General features: G+C 40.0%; 1 protein-coding gene across 1 annotated transcript in view; it reads left to right on the top strand.

The window, feature by feature from the left end:
* The first annotated feature begins 6,554 nt into the window (after nucleotides 1–6,554).
* LOC135222818 (COP9 signalosome complex subunit 7b-like) overlaps nucleotides 6,555–26,415 on the top strand; it is a 58,737-nt gene continuing 38,876 nt past the window's right edge. The window contains 2 exon segments of the mRNA XM_064261126.1: nucleotides 6,555–6,683; nucleotides 15,250–15,424. Of these exon segments, the coding sequence (XP_064117196.1) occupies nucleotides 15,257–15,424 (168 nt within the window). The 5' untranslated portion in view covers nucleotides 6,555–6,683; nucleotides 15,250–15,256.

The raw sequence follows: 26,415 nt of genomic DNA, 5'->3' as shown, positions 1-26,415 counted from the left end.
TTCCTCCGAGACGTCCTCACCTCACCGTGGGTGGGAATCTCGGAAGGCCTCTCCAATTGAGAGTGGTAGGAAGACGTAAGCGTCGCACTGCGGCGGCCATCGTCTTTCTCGCCCATCTTAGGAAAGGTCTTTCGGAAGAGGACGCAGCCTCTCCAATTGAGAGTGGTAAGGAAGACGTAAGACGTCGCACTGGCGGCCGTCGTCTTTTCTCGCTTCTTACGGAAAGGTTCTTACGGAAGAGGACGCTTCATCGGGAGATCGAGAGCGTCCTCCACCTCGATTTACGCTTCGGTCATCTTCGGAAGACTTCGAAGACAGTATCCCACACAAGAGATTCAGTACGCTTTCTGAGCATCCTGATTCGAGTCCGGAGAGAAGGAAGAAGGCGTCCCCTCGCCCATCTTCTTCTTAAAGGTTCATTCCATCATATGGTTCTTCACCATCAAAAAAGACCCTCGTAGCGATTCGTCAACAGTTGGATGCGTTTTTCGCCAAGAAAGAAGAAAGATCGCGTAGTCGTAAAAAAGATCTATGGCTACCTGTCAAGAAATCTAGACGTTCTCCTGCGGCTTCTCTTCGTTCTTCGTCATCTTCTGATTCGTCGCCTTCTAGACCTCATCGACTCAATCAGGAACGCGCAAGCAGTCCTGCTGATAGAGTCTCTAGAAGTATTGGCGAAAGAGAGAAAAAAGACAATAGGTCCGCACAGGCGGTCGTTGTCTTTTCCAAGAGTCGAAGAACGTTCAGAAGGATCGCTCAGAAATAGAATTGGAAGGAATTGATCTTGGCTTACAGGAAGAGAGTATATTCAACAGAAGAAACGCCTTGCTAATCAGGACGCTCGTAAGGACACTTCTCGGGACGCTCGGTGTCGTAAACGTCGGCTGGATAGACTTCAAACTCACGATATTAGTTCAGAAGAAGGATATGAGGATGCATATGAGGACGTTTTTGAGGACGCGAGGCGTATTACAACTCAAGACCATTTTAAAGGAGCGTTTACACGACGTCCATCACGTCAGGACGCAAATGAGGACGCTTGTTTTGAGGAAGCGAGGCGTAGTGCTTAATAAGGACGCTCGTCGTCCTTCATATAAGGACGCTTTCCAGGATGCAAATGAGGACGCTTTGAGGACGCTAGGCGTCCGATTGCATAAAGTCACCTTGGGAAGAAAAGAACAGGTTGCTAGTCAGAAGGATAAGCGCCATATGCTTCAAGGTAGTAGAAACTACAATATGGGTGCTCGTCAAGAGAAATCGTATGACGTTAGTTTGGAAAATTCGGAGAGAAAGTCAAGGTTAGGAGAACATAGCCGGCTCTCTCTTCAAAATTGATTTCAAGTGCAAGACCTACGTTTCGAAAGGGAGGTGAAACTTCGGTTTCTTCTCGTTCAATTCAGGATAAGCCTATGTCTCCATTAGAAGGGAAATCGTCAAGCAAGCCTGTCTCAGAAGAGGAGGAGGATCGTACAAACCTTCATCCTCTGTGGATTATAAGACTTTAACTCGTCTTTTTAAAAGATTTGTTTCACCGAGAAGTTTCGAGCTCCAGTTCCTCTCTCTCCACCTTCGCAACAATAACCTCTTCGAAGGCAAGGAAGACTCCAAATTTTGTTAAAATGACCACCTCACTCTCAACTAAAAGGGCTTTTAAAAGAATCCACGATTGGATGGAATCCAAAAAGGACAAAGGCAAGACTACTTTTGCACTTCCCCCCACAAAGCTTAGTGGAAGATCAGGGAAGTGGTATGAGACAGAAGAGGAAGCAGGTTTAAGAATCCCTGCTTCCGCACAAGGGGATTTCGCCAACTTAGTGGAGGCACCTAGAAGATCTTACCTGGCATCAGCAAAAGTTTCTTGGACAATGTCAGAGATAGATCACCATCATCAAAGGCCTTTACAAAAACTCTAGAAGTTTTTAACTTTCTAGATTGGTGTTTGGGAGTCTTGGATGTGCAGTCTAGAAGCCCAGATTCTATTTCATTAGAGGACTTAGCGAGTATTTTGTCATGTATGGACAGAGCAGTAAGAGATGGCTCCGACGAACTGGCATCACATTTTGCGTCGGGAGTCCTGAAGAAACGCGCACTTTTCTGTAGCTTCACAGCTAAGTCAGTGTCGCCTGCGCAAAAAGCAGAATTGTTGTTCGCTCCCTTTTCTGCTCATCTTTTTCCTCGATCAATGGTAAAGGATTTGTCAGTAAATCTCCAAGAACGAGCGACGCAGGACTTATTGTCTCGGTCTTCGAAACGTCCTACTGATCAGATATCTTCAAGAACCACGCAAGCTACTAGGAAGAATTATAAGCCCTTCGGTGTCTTCACGGGAAAGAGCCTCTTCAAGAGCTGCTGCTCGAGGGAGAGTTTTCCCTAGGGGCAGAGCCCCCTCAAAAACCAGGGGAAAGAAATGACTTTTCGGCCCTCCAGGCACCAGTCGGGGCGAGACTCGCTCTTTTCGCGGAAGCATGGAGGATAAGAGGGGCGAACTCTTGGTCACTCGAAGTGATCGAGAAAGATTACAAGATCCCGTTTCTATCGAAACCTCCATTAAGCATAGAGCCAATAGACCTTTCGCCCTCTTATCAGGATTCGAAGCAACAGATCTTATTAGACCTTTTGGATCAAATGTTGGAAAAGAGAGCAGTAGAAAGAGTTGTATCATGGAACTCTCCAGGCTTCTACAACAGGCTTTTCCTTGTTCCGAAGCACTCGGGAGGATGGAGACCTGTCCTAGATGTAAGCAGGCTGAAATCTTTTTGTAAGGAAAATAAAATTCAAGATGGAAACTGCACAGTCTGTTTTAGCTTCCCTGAGACCAGGAGATTGGATGGTGTCCTTGGATCTCCAAGACGCCTATTTCCATGTTCCGATCCACCCTCGGTCCAGGAAGTTCCTCAGATTCGTTCTGAAAGGACAGGTCTTCCAATTCAGAGCTCTCTGTTTCGGGCTGAGTACAGCCCCTATGATATTCACGCTTCTGATGCGAAATGTAGCAAGATGGCTCCATCTCTCGAATATAAGTCTCACTCTACTTAGACGATTGGCTGATCCGGTCCACGTCAAAGGAAAAGTGCCTGGAGGACCTACACATGACATTACAGCTGACGAAGGACCTAGGCCTTCTGGTCAACTTCGAGAAGTCCCATCTGATTCCCACACAGTCCATCGTGTGTATCTGGGGATTCAAATGGATTCAGTGGCTTTTCAAGCATTTCCATCCATAGAACGTCAGCTAAAATGCTTAGAGAAAGTATCGGTCTTCTTAGAGAAGGAAATATGCTCGGCGAGGGAATGGATGAGTCTGCTGGGGACCATTTCCTTGCTGGAGAAATTTGTTTCTCTGGGAAGGCTGCACCTCAGACAGCTTCAGTTTTTCCTAGCAGACAACTGGAAGAACAAGAAAGACCTAGACGAGATTTTGAGAATCCCTCAATCGATCAAAGAGCATTTGAAGTGGTGGTCCGATCCCGTCAAGCTATCGGAAGGGATGTCCCTCAAAGTTCTGAGCCCAGACCTAGTGTTGTTCTCAGACGCGTCCATGACGGGCTGGGGAGCAACACTGGGGGAGGAGGAGGTGTCAGGCCTCTGGAGAGGGGAAGAGAGGTCCTGGCACATAAACCTCAAGGAGCTAGAAGCGATTCGTTTGGCACTTCAATGCTTCGAGTCAAGGATTGTGGGACGAATTGTACAAGTCAACTCAGACAACACCACGGCGCTCGCGTATATCAAAAAACAGGGAGGAATTTTATCTCGGTCCCTGTTCAGGATAACGAGGGAAATCTTACTTTGGGCGAAGCTAAGAAATATAACGATTCTAACGAGATTTGTTTCAGGACAGCAGAACGTTCGTGCGGATCTCCTAAGCCGTCAACATCAAATGCTTCCAAACGAATGGACTCTCCATCCAGAGATTTGCAAAGAGTTATGGAAACTTTGGGGACGTCCACTGGTAGACCTCTTTGCGACAGCGAAAACGAAGAGGCTTCCTATTTACTGCTCTCCGGTTCTGGACCCAGGAGCAATAGCAATAGACGCCATGCTTTGGAATTGGAAGGGGATGGATCTCTACGCCTTTCCTCCATTCAAAACTCCTGGGAGAGGTAATAAGGAAGTTTGCGGCGTCGGAAGGAGCAAGAATGACGTTGATCGCCCCCTTTTGGCCTGCAAGCGACTGGTTCACAGAGGCCATGTCATTTCTGGTAGATTTCCCAAGGACACTTCCAGAAAAAATCGATCTACTCAGACAGCCCCACTTTGAGAGGTATCACAGAAACCTCTCCGCTCTGAGTCTGACTGCATTCAGACTATCCAAAAAGTGGCCAGAGCGAGAGGTTTTTTCAAGATCGGTGGCAAGAGCTATTGCCAACGCTAGAAGAACATCTTCTCAAGCTGTCTACCAATCGAAGTGGGCTGTCTTTAGAAGTTGGTGTAGAAGGGAAAATATTTCCTCCTCCACGACCTCTGTGAGCCAGATTGCTGATTTCCTCCTACATCTTAGAAATATAGACAAACTTTCAGTGTCAACGATTAAAGGCTACAAAAGTATGCTGTCAACGGTCTTCCGACACAGAGGCTTGGATTTATCAAATGATAAGGATCTTCACGATCTATTGAGGTCCTTTGAAACCTCAAAAGTTCCACGAGACAAGTTATCATGGAACTTGGATGTTGTCTTAAAGTTTTTAATGTCAGCCCCATTTGAGCCTATGCATGCTGCCTCTTTGAAAGATGTAACTAGGAAAGCTATTTTCCTAACCGCTCTGGCAACAGCTAAGAGGGTTAGCGAAATCCAAGCTATGAGTAAACGTGGGTTTCAGAGAACACAATGCGGTGTGTTCGCTGAGCCCCTCGTTCTTAGCTAAGAACGAAAACCCATCCAACCCCTGGCCTAAAAGCGATATCAAGGGATTATCAGAGTTCGTCTGACGAGAGCCGGAGAGAGTTTTGTGCCCTGTCAGAGCTCTCAAATTTTATCTGGAAAAGATCAAACAATGTAGAGGCCCGTCAGACATCCTGTGGTGTTCGGTCAAGAGGCCGGAATTACCAATGTCTAAGAACGCACTGGCGTTCTTCTTGAGAAAAGAAAACACCATCAGGGAGCTCATTCGTCCTGCACAGATGGTGATCTTAAACTGCTAAAAGTTAATGCTCACGAAGTTAGAGCGGTAGCTACTTCGGTGGCTTTTCAGAAAAATATGGCACTCAGTGATATCCTGGGTGCCACATTTTGGCGAAGCAACTCTGTGTTCGCTTCACACTACCTCAGAGATGTGAAGGCGACATATGAGAATTGCTACTCGCTTGGACCATACATTTCCGCGGATACAGTATTGGGGACGAGAAGCAATACGAACCCCATCCTTAGAAAATGGATGTGTGTGATTTTAATTATGGGTTTGTTTTTTTTATGGTTGTAGGGTTGGCCGTTTGAGGCGGTCTTCCCTTTAATTAGCCTGAAAGTTATGGGACTAACTTTAGTTGGGCTAGGTTAGGTGGTATTTATTATGCTTCGTTGTCTTCAGTATGGTCAATATGGTCTAGTCACATTGTGGTCACGCTCCCGTTGACAGATCATCTAGAACTATCCAGCTATACAGCTATACCTTGCTGGAAATTCTAGTTAAGCAGAAGCAGGCTTGGGTGACAGTAATCACGAAGTCAGCTATGCTAACAGGTGAAGGAACCAAGATGTCAATCATCTGCATGTGAAATGTTTCCAAAATCCTTCTATTCTGTCCCTTCCCACCTCCAATGGTGGGATTCAGCTATATATAGATCTGGCAGGTAAGTGTCATGAACACCAAAATGATATTGTCATGATACAATAAAGTTTGTTCATACTTACCTGACAGATATATATAATCAAGTACCCACCCACCTCCCCTCAGGGGACAGTGGTAGAGAAAATCTGAATAGAAAATGGGAAAGTTCCTGGTATCCGCCTCCAGCGGCGGGAATGGGTACTAACCACCTAGCCGACCACTGCGTTTGCCGGGAGTTTCGAAATTCTGTTGGTCGCCAGAGAATACAGCTATATATATATCTGTCAGGTAAGTATGAACAAACTTTATTGTATCATGACAATATCATATTTATGGATCTTGAGAAAACACCATAAGTACGTATTTGATAGCACCAAGAGAAGTAGTTAGATGGGCATTACAAAAGCGAAGGGCACTGGAAAGCCCCATTGAAAATGCGTTGTTATCGCATAACAACAATTGACTTAGAGCAAAGATAGTGATAGATGTATCAGAAGAATTTACGGTCAATATTTGTGTTTATCAATGATCATTGCCAGTCCCTTGGTTTTTCTTATAGTAGTGGAGGAAGCAATTGAGGAATAAAGAAAATGGAGGGCCATTGACCTTCCAGATGTAGATATAGACCTCGCTGAATGACCTCATAAGTCCTAGTGCTCAGCCTTTGCCTAAATTATATATTCCATTGTATTCCATGTGTAGATAACCTTGTGATCACAACAAAATCAGAAGAGTTTGGTGGATAAGGTGACTGGATATTAATATATATAGTATTAGCAAAACCAAGTGGTTGGTGAGCAAAAAGGGAAGTACGTAAAGGAAGACTCAGTTTGGAGGTTGCCATGTGGATGCTGCCATTCATACAGGTGTAGGGACATTTTCAACTGTACTTCATATCTGAAACAGAAGGTTTTACCAGAGGTAAGCAGAATTGCAATATGCATTAGACACACTTTTGTTATTTTAAAATGTACCAAAAAACTTCCCTGTGTCCAGTGACGCTGTATTACGGATGGGAGACCAAGCGTTGTAGGCTAGGCCTAGTGGGTAAGCACAAAAATTGTTGCTAATAATAAAACATAGAAAAACAAGCCTAATTATTACAGTAATTGTGCTACTGGAATAAAGTATGAGATCATATGTAAACTTCCACTCGCCTTTAAAGGAAACTAAATGAAATTTACCATAAATAAATTATGTTTATGTTACCGCTATAGGCCACCAGGCCGACACTATGATTTTGTTTACATCACTCATTGCAAATGGCTGACAGCTAACTGCTGACATATCGTAAGCAATTTTTCGTAAGTTTATGGTAACAGACATAATTCCTCTAACTTTCTATATTTTATAAATACAGGTAGTCCCCAGCTTACAAAGGGAGTTCCGTTCTTGAGACACGTCGTAAGTCAGAAAATTGTAAAAAATCCTAAGAAAACCTTACTCTTAATGCTTTGGGTGTATTAAAAACTACATTTTTATTGCATTTTTCAACTAAAAAACCTTCAAATATAGACTATTTTGTATTTTGGGAGTCATATTTCTTTTGCCAGATTGGCGTCGTAAGTGCTGTAGTAACTCTGCAACATGTGGCGTAAAACTGGAAATAATTTCTGACGCATACAATTGAAAAGTGCCGTAACCTCGGAATGTTGTAAGCCGAACCCGTCATAAGCTGGGGACTGCCTTAGCAAACTTACGAAAGTAACAAAAATTTTGTTTTATGGTAAATTTCATTGAGTTTCCTTCAAATTTTGTGTAAATTTACATATGATTTCATACTTTATTCCAGTATACTCTCACAATATGCACAGAATTGAAAATTTTTCCTTGCAAAATCACTTTAAAATATTATCCTTGTGAAGTAAGGGTGTGTCTTATACGCCGGCAAATACGGTAAAAGTTGGAGGTGATTTGAACACATGGAATACGTAAGACAAGATAGAGAAGTTATGAATAAAACTATTGCAATACACTCCCTGAACACCTGAATTAGCCCTGGCACTGACCAGCTCGAACTATATCCCCATAAATTTACCCACAAGGGGGTAGTTAACTGTCAGTGCTACCAATGCTGCAGGTAAATCTTGTCAAATGAGTTTACCTGGAGGTACCGTTGGCAACACATCAGGCGAACTTCTGTCATTTAGCCTGACCCCCATTTAAGTTTTTGAATCTTGGATATCAGATTACGACTTTCGCCTGTTATTAACGCCTTTGCTCCTCGATCTATGCTTTATTGACTGGATTTTGGAATATCTCTCCCGATTTTGACTTTGGATCGTTACTTTGGACTTGCTATGGATAAGTTAGAAAATAAACGCCTCTGCTTCCATTTCGTCTACAGCTTCGATGATCGAGCCTTCTACTGCTGGAAATGTTGGTGCTCATTGGTTCTGCACATCCTACATGCGTAGGATGAGTACCCTCAAACAGGACCGACATTTTCTTTGAATTTTATGTAGGAAGGTTCAGTGTAATATCAGTCAGAGATGTGATGAGTGTATGTCTTTATCAGTCGATCAAATGGAGAATTATATGAACCACAGAAAATTGTTAGCCTCGAAGAGTAACCGCAGATCAGGATCAGCGGCAGGGGTACAATCAGTAGACAAGGAAGCGTTAGAGTTATTCAAGAAGTTAGAGGACTTGTTATCATCTAGTATGCCTTCCTTATTTTCTAGCCTGATGAATAATTTAATTAAGAATAGAGATAGTGGTAGTATAAGTATAATTGATTCTAATCGTTCTTTTTCAGCCCCCTGCCTGTTCCTAATGGGTGGTGGGGGTCATGGAGAATGGCACGGAGCAGGCAGTGTTGGCAGCAGATTCCCCCCTTTCTTTCTCAAGGTGTGAGTTCTAATGTTGATGTAGAGTTAGGTAAAACCAGACGAGTTAAGATAATAGGTTAGCTGATGGTTCAGGAAGAGAATTTGTAGGAGCTGGTTTCTTCGGGTTCGGGTTTTGTTGCGTTTTTAGTGTGACGGTTTCGTCTTTGGATACATCTTTGGTAGTATTTCCTGTTTTGAGTTCTTTGTAACAGAAAGTTTCTAAATCTATGGTTTTATTTACTGTACCTCCTATTATATTCTCTCATCATCTTACTTTTCACCCTCTCCTAACTCTGATTTGTAGTGCAACTTCAAGGTTTTCCTCCTGTTACACCTTCCAAATCTTTTACTGCAATTTCCATTTCAGCACTGAATGACCTAGTAGGTACCAGTGTTTGGCCTTTAGCCTAAATTTTATATTCAACTAATTCATTTTGGCTCAATATAATGCAGATCTGTTGGAGTAGTCACAGAGTTTTAGATTCCAGTTAGACAATGTTTCAATTTTGGGTTTTCCAGTATTCATGATCATGTCTTTAAGAATTTTTTTGAGTTTGCTATTGATGGTTGTCAAGTTTATTAAGGGAGAACAGAGTCGGTCTATTTTCTTTCTCTAAACTATGGCATCTTCTGCTGCATCTGAGTTTTTTCTTTCTCCCAATTTCTTCTAAACCTTCTTCTAATGTCTTTACAGAATCATCTTTATCGGGTCATTCTTCGGAGGTTGCATTGGAATCTTTTCCCGCTCATCCTGTTTCTTTGACATTAACTGAGAAGAGCAAAGAATTTTCATTGGTTCAATCCAGCAATGTTGGGGTTTCAGCAGCTCCCCCTCTCTCTTCAGGGTTGAGGGAAGGTGTATCTTTGACAGGGGCTGTCTTCTTTAGCACCTTCCACGGGTTCTGTAGTTTCTCAGGCTTCTGTCTAGAGGTTTCACAGGCGGTTGCGGAATCTTCTGCAACTTCATATATTCATCCTTTACTGGGTTTGTGATGTAATGTGTCCGCCGTATTTCTTGCAGGTGCTATGGCAGTTGGCGATTTGTCTATGCCTTCTTCGAGTGTATCAGTACCGTTTCTGTCCTCTGCCTCTCTTTCACTATTTTTCCTTTTCCTTTTTTGGTTCCATTGGTTTCCACAGCTTGTAGCTTAAACTTAGATGCACCTCTGAGTATGGTACTAGTTGGTATGTTCTCCACCTGTTCAATGTCATTAGCAGGTGCTCTGGTGGTTACTCCGAGTGTGGCTTCTACCTTTTTCTCTCTGTCTTCTACTTCTTTCTCAACTTTCCTGCGGCTATTTCTGCTCCTCCTTTAAGGTATTCAATGTGGGTTCCGCTTTGGTTCTGGGTTATCCAGGAGCACTTCCTCCGCCTCCCTTAATCAATGTGACTTCGATACCTGTCCTAGTGTGGCGGTGGTTCAGCCGGGTTGGATGGATTGGGTGTTGCGGCCTCGCCGCTCCTTAGGGGTGGGCAATGGTTGCCCAGGTGTTAAGTCATTGTTGCTGGATAGTGTGGGGTTTGGGCAGTCGAGTGCAACTAGCTCAGGAGTTTTGTCATCGTCTTTAGTTGGTACAGGGTTAGCAACAATGAGTGCGGTTGGCTCAGATATGATGCGGTCAGGTATGTCAGGTGTGGGTTTTCGCGCATCCAGGTGTAGCGAGGTCTGGGTTTGCGGGCGCAGCTCTTGCGGGTGGTCAGCCTGTCTCTCTTCCTGTTCCAGTTTGGTCGGACCAGTCTGGCAGAGTATGCTCTATTGAAGAAGGAGAAACAGTACCAAATGTGATTTTATTTCTCCAGGGAATGAAAGCAAATACATAAGTGGATGGTGGACCTTTATCCATTCTCCTATCTGCAGTCTAGGGCAAATGCTCAAAATACCAGCGCAAGTAAAGACCTATTTGAGAATGGAGATTAAGACACGTCTTTTGAGGGTTTTCCCGACAGGGGAATGGATTCTTGTTGTTCTAAGTCATCTAGAGGTATTCCTGTTGGACAGGGCTCAACCAGTGCGCTTGTGCAGAGCTTGTTCCAGGGTTTTGGGGGGGGGGGGGGGGGGATCCGGATGCGTTCTCTGCAGGTGTGTCTCAGGAATCGCTGGGACTTTTGGGAAGATAACGCAGTGGTCTGGGATGATTGTAGACTGAAGTATCTTTGGTGGTGGTCAGAAGAACATCATCGGTGCAAGATTGGACTCCCCTCTTCCAAATGTTCATGTGTATACAAATGCCTCAGATTGGGGTTGGGCTGCAACCCTTAAAGGAATCTCAGGCCAGAGGCTGTTGGAGGATCTGGATTGAGAGGAGTCAATAAATTTCTGAGAGAGAGGCAGTAGAAGAGGTTCTGAGTTGCCGTTTCTGGAGGGCAAGTAAGCAACAGGGTAATAGCTCTCTTTTGCAACAATGTTACAGCTGCGTCATGTCTAAAGAAAGGGGGAGGAACAAGATCGCAAGTCTTAAACAATGTAGCACAGTTCTTCATTGGTGCAAGGAACACGGGGTTTCTCTTATCCCTCAATTTGTGTTGAGGAAGCTCAATGTTCTAGCAAACGCATGGAGTCGCTCTCAGGAAGTTCTCTGGGGTGAATGGACATGTTGACAAAATTTCTAGTATTCCTTCCAGAGAGGAAAGATCTCAGACAGATTAATTTCCATTTCTTCCATTATAACCGCGTACTGAAGCTGGCTGCCTGGAGACTGGCCAGCGAGCAGCTCGTCATTCGGGACTCTAAGGCAGTGGCTCACCAACTGTCTTTCTGTCTGAGAAGATTAACTAGGAAACTATACTGGACTAAGTTGGCTATGTACTGTAGTCGGTGCCAGACCTTACTGACCTTACATCTTGTTTGGGTTGCCCCAGGTCCCTTAGTGTGAGGCACCTCTAATGTCTACCAGAGAATTGCTAATGCATCTTCCGGTATATTTTGCATCTTCCAATCTTGGATGGTCTGGGATGCAGCTTAGGTATTAGTCGAGCTTATTCTTAAACACATCTACGCTCACTCGTGATATATTCCTCAGATGAGCTGGCAACGCATTGAATAGGCACTGCATTATTGATGCTGGTGTGTAGTGGATTAATGTCCTGTGTGCTCTCCTTAGTTTTCCTAGTATAGTTTTGGGCACTTAATCTACGTACCCCTGCTTGCTCTTTCTGATATTTTTAGCTCATGATGTTTTCGGCAATCCTTCTATCTGTTTCCATGCCTTAATTATCATGTAAGTGTTCTCTTCCTCCTTTTCTAGACTATATAATTTTTAAAAATTGTACTCTTTCCCAGTAGTCAAGATCCTTAACTTCTTCAATTCTAGCTGTAAAGGACCTTTGTACACTGTCTGTTTATGCAATATCCTTTTGATAGTGTGGGTACCATATCATATTGCAATATTCAAGTGGACTACAAACATACGTTTTATAAAGCATAATCATGTGTTCAGCTTTTCTTGTTTAAAGTGCATTTTGCCAATACAATTGCTATTTGATCATTGCATAACATGTTCCTATTCAACATCACACCAAGGTCTTTAACTGCTTCCTTATTAGTGATTGTTTTGTTATTGGGTCCCCTATATGCATATAACTTTCCTTTTCTATCTCCATAATTTATTGATTCAAATTTATCAGAGTTAAATACCATCCTATTTACCTCTGCCCATTCATATTCTTTGTTAAGGTCTCTTTGTAGCATGTTCCTATCTTCATGACAAGTAATTTCTCTACTTATTCTCGTGTCATCGGCGAAACTACTCACTACCGAGTCCTTAACATTACTGTCTATGTCTGCAATCATAATAACAAACAGCAATGCAGCTAGCACCATACCTTGTGGCACACCGAATATTACCTTAGCTTCATCTGATTTCTTATCGTTTGCAATAACTATCTGTTTTCTGTTGTGTAAAAATTCTTTTATCCATCTTCCTACTTTGTCCACTATATTATGTTTTCTAATTTTCTTTGCTAATATATTATGGTCTACCTTGTCAAAAGCTTTTGCAAAGTCTAGATGAACCACATCTGTTTCTTTTCCGTTTTTCTTATTTTTATTTATGTTCTCACGGTGGGCTAACAGTTGGGTTTGTGTACTTTTTCTGGGTACAAAACCATGTTCTCCTTTATTAACCAAATTATTTTTTATTAAGTGTTTCATAATATTTTTCTTCATTACCCTCTCATATACTTTCATAATATGTGATGTTAGACTCACAGGCCTATAATTACTTGCCTCTAATCTTGATCCACTTTTGTGCTCATCATAAATCTTGCCTGTATCAACACTTTGCCTTAACAATATTGCAAGGGACTTTGCGATAGAATGAACTACTTTCTTTAAAAATAGCAGGGACACCATCAGGCCCAGCTGCTGCTCCATTTTTAATTTCATTAATAGCCTGCACAATATTGGCTTCATTTATATCTATGTCTGATAAATATTCACTATTTTCATCCCTTAATTCTGTATCATTATCTTCATTATCAATTCTAGGGGTGAATTCTCTCTTATATCTTTCTGCCAATATGTTGCATATTTCCTTTTTTTCATTCATTAATTTCACCTGCCTGAGCTTTAGACCAGTAGAATTTTGCACTATCTATTAAGATCTTTTAGAATAGAACGTCTAGTTTTCCGCTTCGTTCCCCCTCATCGGATTTTGTGGCTGATTTTAGACTGTTGAGCTCTTCATCTTTTGAGCCTTTGGAGTCATTATTCTTAAGAGAGCTAACCAAGAAGGTATTATTTTCAGTTACTCTGGCTGAGATTCAGGCAGTGGCGAGGACGGGATCTTTTTCAGGGCAGGATATTTTTCTTTCTTACATGCCAGAATTGGTTGCCAAGTCCGAGTCTGAAATGTATCCTCTTCCCAGATTGTTTTAAGTTTCACCGTTGGATGATTTTGCAGGAGGTGACAGATCTTGAAATGCTACTGTGTCCGGTTTGAGCTCTCAAAGTTTATTTGTCACGTACTGAGAAACTTTTACCTTGTCTGTGAACCTTATTTGTTTTTCCCTAGTGACCATCTTGTTCTATTTCCAAAAATGCAATTAGTGTCTTCTTGCAAGAGGTTATAATTGGACTGCTGGATGGTTCTACATTGCTTTTGGAGCTTTCAAGTTCTTCTTCGAGTCCAAGGGTGCATAATATCGGGGATAGCTACTTCGGCTTTCTTGAGGAATTTTTTGGTGTCAGTGATTTTGGAGGTGGCTACTTGGAAGTTGGTGTCGGTTTTCACAACGTTCTACCTTACGGATATTCAGTTTTCTTCAGAGAAGGATTACTCACTGGGACCTTTTGTTGTGGCCATCTCAATTTTATAATTAGCTTTGTATCGCTAGGCTGTTAGGGGTTTAGGTAGTCAGTGGTAGTCTAAATGAACTTAGGAGTCTTTGTTGGTCAGGGTTCATATTGAGTGCATATATATATTTTTTTTTTTTAGGTCTTTGAGGTTAGGCAGATCCCGATGGTCACGTTGGAATATCTTCAACTTCTCCACAGTCATCTGTGTCAGTGAGCAGTAAAGAACTTGAAGGTCCTGCACACTCAACTTCTCCTCCAGACGTGAGACTGGATATACACTGGGAGGTTTGACTTTTCCCTCCATTCATAAGAGGTATAGAATACCACATGGGAGGCACTTCTGACTCAGACGGCACCTTAGACACGAGACTGATGTTGGGGCACTCTCTCTGCAAGCATCCTCACCTACCGAGTTAGACAACTAGGTGAGGACACACACATTTACACATAGTAGGTTGATAATGAGTTACCTGCTTATGCTCCGTTGACAGGTTGGGCTGAATTAGAGTGATCCCACCTCCATTAAATTTTGTTTATTGGGCTAATTCAAGTGTTCAGGTAGTGTATTACAATATGAAGTTTTCATAATAAACTAAATAGTATTGTAATATACTTACCTGAACACCTGAATGATTCCCACCCTCCTCCCCACTTCAATTTTGATATTGAGTGACTCAATTGGGGATGTCGGCCTCTGTCGGCTGATATTTGCAGCAGTGGTATTGCTGACAGTTAACTATCTACTTTGTGGGTAAAATTATGGGGATATAGTTCGGTCTGGTCAGTGACCAGGGCTAATTCAGGTGTTCAGGTAAGTATTACAATACTATTATGAAGACTTCATGTTGTGCAGGAAGAGCAGGCATTTTAGAAGGCAGATAATTTCTGGTATCAAAGGGATACAGGATTTTGAAACTGTTATTCATATGACTAAGAAAAATGTCAGTATCTTGGATAAATCTGTACTCTTTGCATCAGAAACATCGATACTTATGGAGAAAATGTCACAATAGAAAGATCATATTAAGATTAGGAAGTGCAGGAAGATGTGGTGTCTAGAGGCTGGAGTAAACAAGCCCCAGTAGGAAGGACCTGGAAATCATTGAGAAAGGATGCATGTGAAGGCCAAGAAATAGGGTGGGGATTCAGCCACTTTTGCCTCTCCCCTCATTTTCATGTTTCTTTTGAAACTTATGAACAGTTTATTTTTCTACTATGTTCCAAATAGTTAAAGAACCAAGGGCAGTTAATGATGTATGGTAGAATTGGAATCTATCTCAAGAGATAGGTAAGAGATTGCATGAAGTGCTAAGACTTGGAATGTTAAATGAGACATGTTACCCTTTATTTTCCTTTTCAGCCTTAACATGAAAAACACGGGTGATAAATCATCTCAAAGTAATCCTGCTGAGCAGTACATACTTCTTGCCAAGCAGGCAAAGGGAGCAGGAGCAGTGCAACTTGTGAAGCAAGTTTTAGAAGCTCCTGAAGTGTACGTCTTTGGAGAACTCCTAGATATGCCCAACATACAAGAAGTAAGTTATGCCATTATTATTACCAGTGCCATACAGATGAAGGAATTATTTATAAACACTTACCATGGCTATGTGTGCAATAAGCTACAAACTAAAGACATGTCAGGATACAGGATAGATATTTACATGCAGTTTTGGAAACTATACTAAGTTTAATATTGACTCATTTTTCCCATATTTGACATAACATTATAGTACATAGCTTAAAGGAAATGACATTTTGAGGTTTCCAGTCAATTCTCAATACGGCTTTTTTTATTCATGTTTATATATTCAGTATGAGTCATATCACATTACTGTGATTCATATGGCAGTCCCCGGGTTACTACGGGTTCGGCTTACGACGTTCCGAGGTTAAGGCACTTTTCAATTATATTCATCAGAAATTATTTTCATGGTTATGATGCATGTTCCAGGGTTACGACGCCTACAACGCTCATCTGGCACAAGAAATATGACACCAAAAATGCAAAATAATCAATATTTGAAGGTTTTTTTTTATGAAAAATGCAATAAGAATGCAGTTCACATAGTTTTCAATGCACCCAAAGCATTAAAAGTAAGGTTTTCTTAGTATTTTTGACGATGTTCCGGCTTACGACGATTTTCGGGTTACAATGTGTCTCAAGAATGGACCCCCGTCGTAACCTGGGGACTGCCTGTACATACATTGAGCTACAAATGTCCATTAATATCTAATTTGCTCTACCTCGGAATTAATATATTTTCATGTATGTTAACCGAAGGGGAATTTTTTAGTCGCTAAGAGATTTGTCGGTTCACGGGCGCGAATCATCAAATCCAACAAATCCAGGACACACAGTGAAGCTTTAAACCACACCGCCACTGCAAGAGGGTGGCGGTGGTGAACTTGCCTTGCCCCTTCAAATTAACCCTGTCCCAAGTATATAAATTACTGAGCCAGAAAACTACATACATAGTACTGTACAGCTCTTAAATAGTGAATGCAATATCTTGGGATTATTGCCTTTTTGATTTAGTGTCACCAGTATAGCTTGCTTGTAAGATGAATAATTACTTTGTTCAAAATTATTCAATTTTTTGTGTTTTATATAAACATGATGCAATGAGGAAAAACACTGTACCATACAGTACTATTGGAAATATAAAAAGTTGAGTACAATATACTTAACTTGACAACAAAACTTTCCCATTAGCAGTCATAATTACATGAGTTTCATTTATTACATGTATCACTGCATCCAACCTCTTCATTTTGCTTGGAAAATCAGATTTTATACATACTATTCCTTATGTTTGTTAATTTACATGTAAGAAAAAGCCAAATGTCTGATTTTTATTACTTACCTACCCCATCCTTGCAAAAGCCCCAAACACCCGAGTGTTTTCATTGTGACATCTTGGAATGGATATAGAACTCCTGCCAAGTTTTATCTTTACAGTCTGCATAACAAACTTTTACACAATACCATATATTTAAAATTTGAAAGTCATCCTAAAATGTATAAAATATGCCATAAAAATCTGCCAGTAAAATTTATTAGAGTAATTTTATTCTATAATTTTAAATAAGTAACTTACCAAGTAGTTACATAGTTATAGTTTCCTCTTGCGCAGCAGCTTAAATTAAATATTCACAGGTAATAGTTTCCTCTTGCACAGCAGCTTAAATTAAATATTCACAAGCAATGCTTCACAGTTTAGTGTAGGTGACTGGTCCCGCCCTCTAATGGGAATCCCGGTAGCTACTTCGCAACCAACCTTATAATCTGTTTCTGCTGGTGCTTAAGTAAACTCTTTGAGTGTCGATAGCAGTATTGTTTCGGTGGAAAAGCTAGATTTTGATGAGAAGTATTGTATTCGTTGCTGATTGTGGATAACCTTCAAGCTTACAGCTTTCAGGATCAGTATTTTATTGTTTTATTCTTAAGATCTGATTCAAGTTTATCTTTTTTCCCTTCAGTAGCAAATTTGCTATCAAATTGATTAAGTACCAGTAGAGTAATTTACCAATTAAACGTAGACATTGCGTTCGCTACTGCCTTTACCGTTTAGCATAATAAAACATAAATATTGCTTTCTTTACCAAACAAATATTTTTATATAAGCAACTTCTCAAATACAGGCAGTCCCTGGCTTATGATGGGTTCAGCTTATTATCGTAAATTTTGATAATTATTGTCAAAGAAATTGGGAGAAATGGCATCTGTTGACATTCCCCGAGTCGAGAAGGGAGACTTCAGTTCAGTCAGCTACCAAGTCCAAGTTCAGTGTGAGCACAAACGTCAAGTAGTCTACACGTTCGAGTTTTACCTCTGACATTCGCTTGCTTTTACGTATGTTTATGTATGTTTCAGCAATAATTTCATCATGCCAATGATGAAAAGACAAGGAAAACATCTCGCTAACATACAGACGAAGAAAAATCGCTCAAGTATTATTACAGAATATCATAATATACTCGTAGTTAGTGAAGAGAGAGGGGAGGGTTGCGTAGTAACGCCCCCCTCTTGCCTGACAGCACACGTCACATTGTGCCCAAGGCTACGATCTTTGAGTAAAGAGATCTTCATTTATGATAATTAACAGTTTTGGTTTTTTAATACCCAAAATGGAACAAATTCATAATAATCATGATTTATTAAATTGTCTTTGTAAAAAGAGAGTACACCTTCGAGTTTCACCTCTGACATTCTCTTGCATTTACGTTTGTTTATCTTTGTTTCGGCAAGAATTCATCACGCCAAAGAGGAAAATACAAGGAAAACATCAAGCTAATATACAGAAGAAGAAAATTCACTGTAATAAGCCGAGCCGAGTTAGTGAAGGGGAGAAAGAGAGTTGCGTAGGAAGGAATGGCCCATCTTGCCTGACACAGTGCCCCAGGCTACGATATATGAGGGCCTCAGAACCAGAGAGTCGTATATGCCACTTTTTAAAAAATGAGTAAATTGGCCTCAAAGTTTTTATCATTCATTACTCTGCTTCTAAGAAAGATATCGATTTAAACTTAGTTTTCATATGAAAGCTATACTCTTTATAAGTTTTTTGTGAAAATTTGAAAAAAATTGTTGGGTGCGCTTGCGCACTAGCATTCAAATGTCTGCCAAACTCACATTTTTTTTTAATATTTGAGTCATAACAAGCACTTAAACCATAATTGAATGTGTTGAACGATAATAAAGTGTTATCATATTGTTGTAATAATGATGATGATATTAATAAGAGTAATAGTAATAATACTGGTAATAATAATGATAATAATACTATTAATAATAATATTGATAAGTAATAATAGTGTGCTGAAAAGACGATACATTTTTTGTGATAAGAAACCAGTATTTTGCTAATGATAATAAGATAATAATAATAGTAATAATAATAACAATGGGAATAATAATAATAATAATAATAATAATAATAATAATAAAAATAATGATAATGATAATAATAATAGTAATAATAATAATGATGATTAGTAACAATAATATTAGTACTAATAATGACACTGATGATGATAAACCTTTCATCATCATAATACATCGATACTTATAATCAATCACAAGAAAATACTATAATAGAATAGTAATACTATTGTCATAATAATAATGATAATAATAATAATAATGATAATAATAATAATGATAGAAATAATAATATTATGATGGTTTAATAATGATGTTGACGATGATAACCTTGAATCACTATGATGTTTAACCATCAATAATACACAATAATAATATTATCATAATAATTTTTTTTTACTACTACTACTACTACTAGGGCCCCCATCCTTTAATAGAAGCTGCAATGTGAAGGGGACTTAACTCGATCAGATTGCAGTCTGTTAGCTCCAAACATCGCTACAGCTGTGACCCTCATCCACTACCTACTACTACTACTACTACTACTACTACTACTACTACTACTACTACTAGTACTACGACTATTATTACTATTTCTAATATGAAAAAATGTTGCACGACATCACTATGCTCACTATCACTGCCAGAGGAAGACATAATGTACTCAAATAAAGAGTAATTTAGACAAAATAACAGCACAACAACAAGGATAATCGTAAATTAAATCTCCCGCTATGATCACTGAAGTGAGATGTAAACATTGGCGGGAGATTGTAAGCTGCGCGGTGATTGGTCGATGCTTACACGCGCCTTATGGGGAAAAACGCTCATTGGCCTAGAATTCGCTACCCGCAAAGTGACGCGCGCTCTCATTGGCTTAATCAGCGCTAGTGATATGCGTCTATCTGGTCCTCATGAAGCGTCCGGAGCGGCTGCCAGCACCGCTCGAAGTCATGTTCTTTCCTGTAGCTAAAATCGATAATTCCGACTGTCCCAGTAGGAATTCGACCATATGTAAATGGTGAAATGGCCTAGAAATGCCTCAAATACACAGAGAAAAGGTTGTCAAATCTACCAGTATGCATAACTCCAAATCCGTGGAAGTGGCATATACGACTTTCTGGTTCTGGGCCCTCATATGGGCAAAGGGATCATCATTTATGATTAAATTATGATAAATAAAATAGTTTTGGTTTATTAATACACAAAAAAGAAATATACATTCATAATAATCATTACTTATTAACATTGTCTATATAGAAATACGAAGGAAAACTTTGAACGCCTGTATCTCAAAACTATACTTATTGACCTTCAAAATCTATCTTCTCACTTAGTTTTAAAGCTATAACATTGGAATTTGGTATATAACTCAGAAAGACACTATAGAACAATCAAATGGATCACTTTTTTCCAATTTTTGTTTTGTCTTTTTTTTATAAATTGTTTTCTCCTGATTTATAAGTTTATTTTTTACCATATTGAAAAATTTTATATATGGTATATAACTCAGAAAGACATTATAGAACAATCAAATGGATCACTTTTTTCCAATTTTTGTTTTGTCTTTTTTTTATAAATTGTTTTCTCCTGATTTATAAGGTTTATTTTTTTACCATATTGAAAAATTTATATCTATCAAAAAAATGACTTTTAGAAAAAAACCTCTCATTCGATTGGAGGTCTACATCAGGTCTATATATGGTAGTAATCCTAGGTCTTAATATTAAATATCAAGAGAGGAGATAGAATTTGAAAAATGGTTATTTTCGGGATAAATCTCCCTGGCGTCACAAAACCAAAGGTCAGAGGCGAAAAGAAAAACCCTCAATATGCGGGTTTTGGAGAATTGTCCCAAGTCACCTTATTAAGTGGTATGAATATCAAAGTCCTTTCCTTAAAAAATGTCATTAGCCAGCCGGCCCCCTTAAGGGGGGCTTCCTCTTTGATTTTTGATGAATATTTTTGAAATTTCCAAAATCTGGTTAAATGGCCGTAAGACATGAGCAACACCTTTATCACGTGGCAAAAGCATTTTTTCAAAATATTAAAATTAATCGGCTTTGGCCCCGCCCCTTCACACTGTGACGTAGGGCTGACATTTGGCTCCTGATGACTATTGTCATTTTGTCATTTATCTGCCCAATTTATTAATTATTTTGATTTTTATTTTGCCTAATCTCTTACATCTGGCACCAACAATGGCTGATTCCTTGGTGTATGGTGTTCTGAGAGGGTAGCATGCCCAGCAGGGAGCCATGGGAGTCAGTGTGTCCCAGAGTTGCAAAAGGGGAGGTATGCTGCTCTTTACTCCGAGCATTTTTTCGCTATTTACCGTGTTTTTTGCTTGTTTTCTTACATCAAGTAACTCTAAATACAATTTATATACGTTTGTGTGTATACTAGAGTGAAAGTGAGACAATGTGCCGAAACGGAATCGTGCAACTATGGCCCGTTTAGCAAATTTTGCTAAAAAGAGACATAGGTCGAAGGGGAGGTGGATGTTTTTTTTTGTTGATGTGGCAGCGTCGCATTGCCACCACTATTGTTGGTTGATGTATCCAGTGCTGTCCACCATCATCACCACCACCAGAAACACCATCACCACCAACAACAACAACACGAGGCTCTTTTTTGGCCGCTCACAGTTGATGAAAGTAATAAAGGACGATGAAAAGGGAGTATATGATGACAAATTCTTACTTGCTTGGTTTCAAACCAGGCAACAAAAAGTCAGGTGGTACTTGATGATAGCCTCGCCTCGAGCAAATAATACCCCTTTTTAGGGGGGGGGGGGTGGGGGGGGGGGGGGGGGGGGGGACTTGGTGCCGGAAACCAAGCAAAAAAACACTAAGAACTATTAGAAAGAAGGAAAGGCATTCTGAACTAAGCACTAGTGAGTATTTAACATTTGTTTGTATCATGGTTTTGCTCAAAGATCAGTTTTTTCCACGAGTGCCAAAAAAAACACTTCTTGACCTTTACGGCCGTTTTTCTCCGTTTTCACTTTTTTTGCACTTCAAACGCTAACTATTTTTTTATTTGTAGGCCAATTTTAAAGTTAAATATACCATTGGAAAGAGGAAAGAAAGGCGAATATTTTGTAGGGGCTAGATTTTTCTTAGGTTGACGAGGAACTCGTGATAACCAAATCAACAAAATTTGGGGGGGAAAATTCCCCCTCGGCCCCCATCCAAAAAAGCAAAAAATGGAAAAACTGTTCACAACATTTTTTTTCTACTATGATATACTTTCTGTGTATAATAGCTCTAAAAATGAAGGAAGAGTTACATTTTTTATTTTTATTATTTTTTCTTATTTTTTCAATAAAAACCAAAATAATCATTCGATCACTGAAATTTTTTTGGGAACATCACCTTATATATATATGTATAACATAATAATTTCATAAAAATCGACACATTATTTCTATATAAGCGGACGTCCCCCTTAAGCCTTTGATGTTGTGCGCCCTATGGTGTACAGTCTTTGTAACAGAACTTGGGAGCAAGGAATACGACTGAGTAATCACCTCAAGTAGCCAAAAGGAAATTGTGCTCTTGGAAACTTCCTTTCTGATGCAGTCATACTGACAAAAACTCTTTGACGACTAGGTCTAAGGTGACGAGTTCTTTTCAGATAGCAGCGCAGAACCCTGACGGGACAAAGCCATAGTTCCTGTGGGTCGCCGTCCACAAAGTCATTCAGTGAGGGAATTGAGAACAAGGCAAACTTGTCATCATGCACCGAAGGATTCTGAGTTTTGGCCCCAAACTCTGGGACAAATTCGAAGGCTACAGACCCCCAACTCAGGCTATGGAGTTCTCCAACTCTTCCAAGGACTCCAAGGCTAACAGGAAAACTGTTTTTAGGAAGATTCCTGTCTGACGACCGATGTAAGGGCTCGAATGGAGGTTGAGTGAGACTTCCAAGATCAAGGAACAGATCCCAAGTCAGAGGTTTGAGCTCTTTTGGTGGACAGGATTGCTTGAAACTCCTAAACAACAAAGAGATCTCCAAGGATGAAGCGATGTCTATGCCATTTAGGCGTAAAACTAACCCTAATGCAGCCCTGTAACCTTTAACAGCTGAAACGGACAGGTCTTTCGCAGCTCTGAGGAAGATGAAGACTCCTATACACTAAACAGAGGTTCCAGGTGGAAAGAAACCCCTTTGACGACCGATCTCAGTAGACTGCCCACTTGCCCTGATAAACTGATGACAAAGACTTCCTGAGATAGCCAGACATGTGGCCCGCTACCTTGATAGAAAATCCTCCCACTCACAGGAGATACTTGATAGTCTCTAGCTGTGAAGAGACAGGGACTCTACGGATTGGTGGAACCTCTCCACATGAGGTTAGCAAAGGAATTTCCCTCAGTATTTCTGATAGCAGATACAGAAGGTCTGGGAACCACTCTGCTTGAAGCCACAGGGGAGCCACTAAGGTCATCCTTAGATTTGGAGAGCTCATTACCCTGTTCAGGACTTAACGGATGTAGGGAAGGCATAGATTTTGAGATTGTCCCAATGAAGTTGAAGGGCATCCTCTACTAGTGCCAGAGGATCCGGGACTACTGACATATAGACCTCCAGCTTCCTGCTGAAGCGAATTGTGAAGAGATCTAACATGGACCTTCCCCAAAGAAGAAATAGCCTGTTTGCAATGTCCTGATGTAGAGACCTTTTTGTTCCAAAGATTTGGTTCTGTCTGTTTAGTTTGTTGGCCACTACATTCTTCTTGCCCAGAATGTCTGGCTACAAGCTCCACCATCTTTGAGGGGGGAACTGCACATCTCTCATGAAAAATGGAGTCCAGTTTATCAAACATCGCCCGAAAGAACATCTCTGAGGGAGGCAGAGCAGATGACAGGGACATGGATGGTAATGACGTCACAGCCTGAATGGAGTGAACCAACGCCACAGGCTAAGTTGAAATATGGGAGTGTTGTCAAGACATTGGACATGGCAGCACGAGCCAATATCCTCACTCGCAGGGAGATAAGCAGTGATCCAGCAGACAATGTTGTTGACTGCTCTGGTCCACTTGAAGGCATCAGACACATACCCAAGTAGTGTAGGCCGGGAGGAGGGGGACTGCCAGTGGGACTGGAGAGGCTGGCAAGCAGACAGAAATGTGCCAGCAAGCCATCCAAAGAGGGTTGAAACCCGTAGGCCTAAGAATGCCCAAACCGCCGCCATTTTGTTGGACTCCAAATCTGAAACACAGGAAGCTGGAGGGGGAGCCTCCTCTCCTGAGGGAGTGTGATTATTTCCCACAAGAGGGGCCTCATTAAACATAAAACTACATTTCCTGTGCACTCCCCGATACTTCCAAAAAGGACGGGGACACAGGAACTAAAGATGCACGAGGAACACTCCTGGCAGAAGGAGATGCTGAAATGTCCACTTGGGGAGGCAAAAAACCTTCCCAATGAGGACAAGTCGATACCTGAAGTTGATCCCTCCTCTTATAGAAAGCCCTTAACTGATATATAGGCCAGGAACGACATTCCAGCATAGATTAGAGATAATAAAAAAATTCACACAGCACCTACTCGAAGTCGAATGGGGATCTGTAACAGAAGCCAAAAACCAGGAACACAGAAATTCATGAAACTCCCATACACGTATGTTGATAGGGCTTGGAACTCTTGGAGGAATCCATGATCAAAGGACAGACACACACTCTAAAATGTGAAGAAATAACAAGCAAACAAAACAACTGGCTTGGGAAGGAGTGTGGAATGTGGCTATCTCCAAGTGATTAACCCTTTAACGCCAATTGGATGTATTAAACGTCGATATAAATTGTCTGTTGGGTGCTGGGAGCTCACGGATCAAGGCGTTGTTTTGTTTACAATTGTTACGCAGGCGCCCAAGCGTGAATTTCTTTCTTCTCGCACTAAAAAACATCAGCGACACAACTCAGAAATTATTTTGTCACTTGGACATAATTTTTGCACCATTTTATATTAGCCGTTACATGGAGTATTATGTATGAAATGTGTGCAATTTCATATAGAATACAACTAAAAACAACTCATGGTTGTAGCTTTTATCAGTTTTGAAATATTTTTATATAAATAACGATAAGTGCCAAAATTTCAACCTTCGGTCAACTTTGACTCGACCGAAATGGTCGGGAAAAAACGCAAATTGTAAGACTAAGAAAACTCTTATATTCTAGTAATATTCAATCCTTTTCCTTCATTTTGCAACAAATTGGAAGTCTCTAGCATAATATTTTGATTTATGGTGAATTTATGAAAAAACTTTTTCATTGCGTCTGCGCGGTAACTCTTCCGAAAAAATCATAAATTTTTTTGTCTGATTGTCGTAACGTTTGCACCATTTTAAATTAGCCGTTACATAAAGTGTTAGATATGGAAATGTGCGCAATTTCATGTAGAACACAATGAAAAACAATCCATGGTTATAGCTTTTTTCAGTTTTGAAGTATTTTCATATAAATAACGATAAGTGCCAAAATATCAACCTTCGGTCAACTTTGACTCGACCGAAATGGTAAAAAAACACAATTGTAAGCTAAAACGATTACATTCTAGTAATTTCCAATCATTTACCTTCATTTTGCAACAAATTGGAAGTCTCTAGCACAATATTTCGATTTATGGTGAATTTATGAAAAAAAACATTTTCCTTATGTCCGCGTGGTGACTCTACCAAAAAAAATCAGAATTTTTTTTGTCCGATTGTCGTAATATTTACACCATTTTAAATTAGCCGTTACATAAAGTTTTATATATAAAAATGTGTGCAATTTCATGTAGAATACAACAAAAAACAAACCAAAAGTTGTAGCTTTTATCAGTTTTGAAATATTTTCATATAAATAACGAAAAGTGCCAAAATTTCAACATTCGGTCAACTTTAACTCGACCGAAATGGTCAAAAAACGAAATTTTAAAGCTAAAAACTATTACATTCTAGTAATATTCAATCATATACCTTCATTTTGCAATAAATTGGAAGTCTCTTGCACAATATTTTGATTTATGGTGAATTTATGAAATAAACTTTTTCCTTACGTCCGCTAACTCTTCTGAAAAAATCAGAAATTTTTTTGTCCGATTGTCGTAATGTTTGCACCATTTTAAATTAGCCATTACATAAAGTTTTATATATCAAAATGTGTGCAATTTCATGTAGAATACAACAATAAACAACCCAAGGTTGTAGCTTTTATCAATTTTGAAATATTTTCATATAAATAATGATAAATAGAAAAAATTTGTCCTTCAGTCAACTTTAACTCGACCGAAATGATGGAGAACTGCAATTGTAAGCTACAAAACTTACAGTTTAGTAATATTCAATCAATTACCTTCATTTTGCAACAAACAGGAAGTCTCTAAGCACAATATTTTCGATTTATGGTGAATTTTGAAAACCGCTTTTTTTTTAAGTCCGCACGTTACGAATTCATGCATCATTTTGTGATAATATTTTCTCTGTGTTGCCTTGATCGTTTTACAATGTGTTATATACCACAATGATCGCAATTTAGTGTATAATAACAACGAAAAAAAATTAACTCGTTAGCTTTAACCGTTTTGCTCACAGCGTGATTTGTATACAATTATATGAATTTTTTTTTTTTTTTGCGCTGTCATATATCCC

Source organism: Macrobrachium nipponense, chromosome 8 (assembly GCF_015104395.2).
Source record: "Macrobrachium nipponense isolate FS-2020 chromosome 8, ASM1510439v2, whole genome shotgun sequence".
NCBI classification, from domain to species: domain Eukaryota; kingdom Metazoa; phylum Arthropoda; class Malacostraca; order Decapoda; family Palaemonidae; genus Macrobrachium; species Macrobrachium nipponense.
Note: the sequence above shows the minus strand (reverse complement) of the source record. Positions and strands in the feature narration are given on the sequence as shown.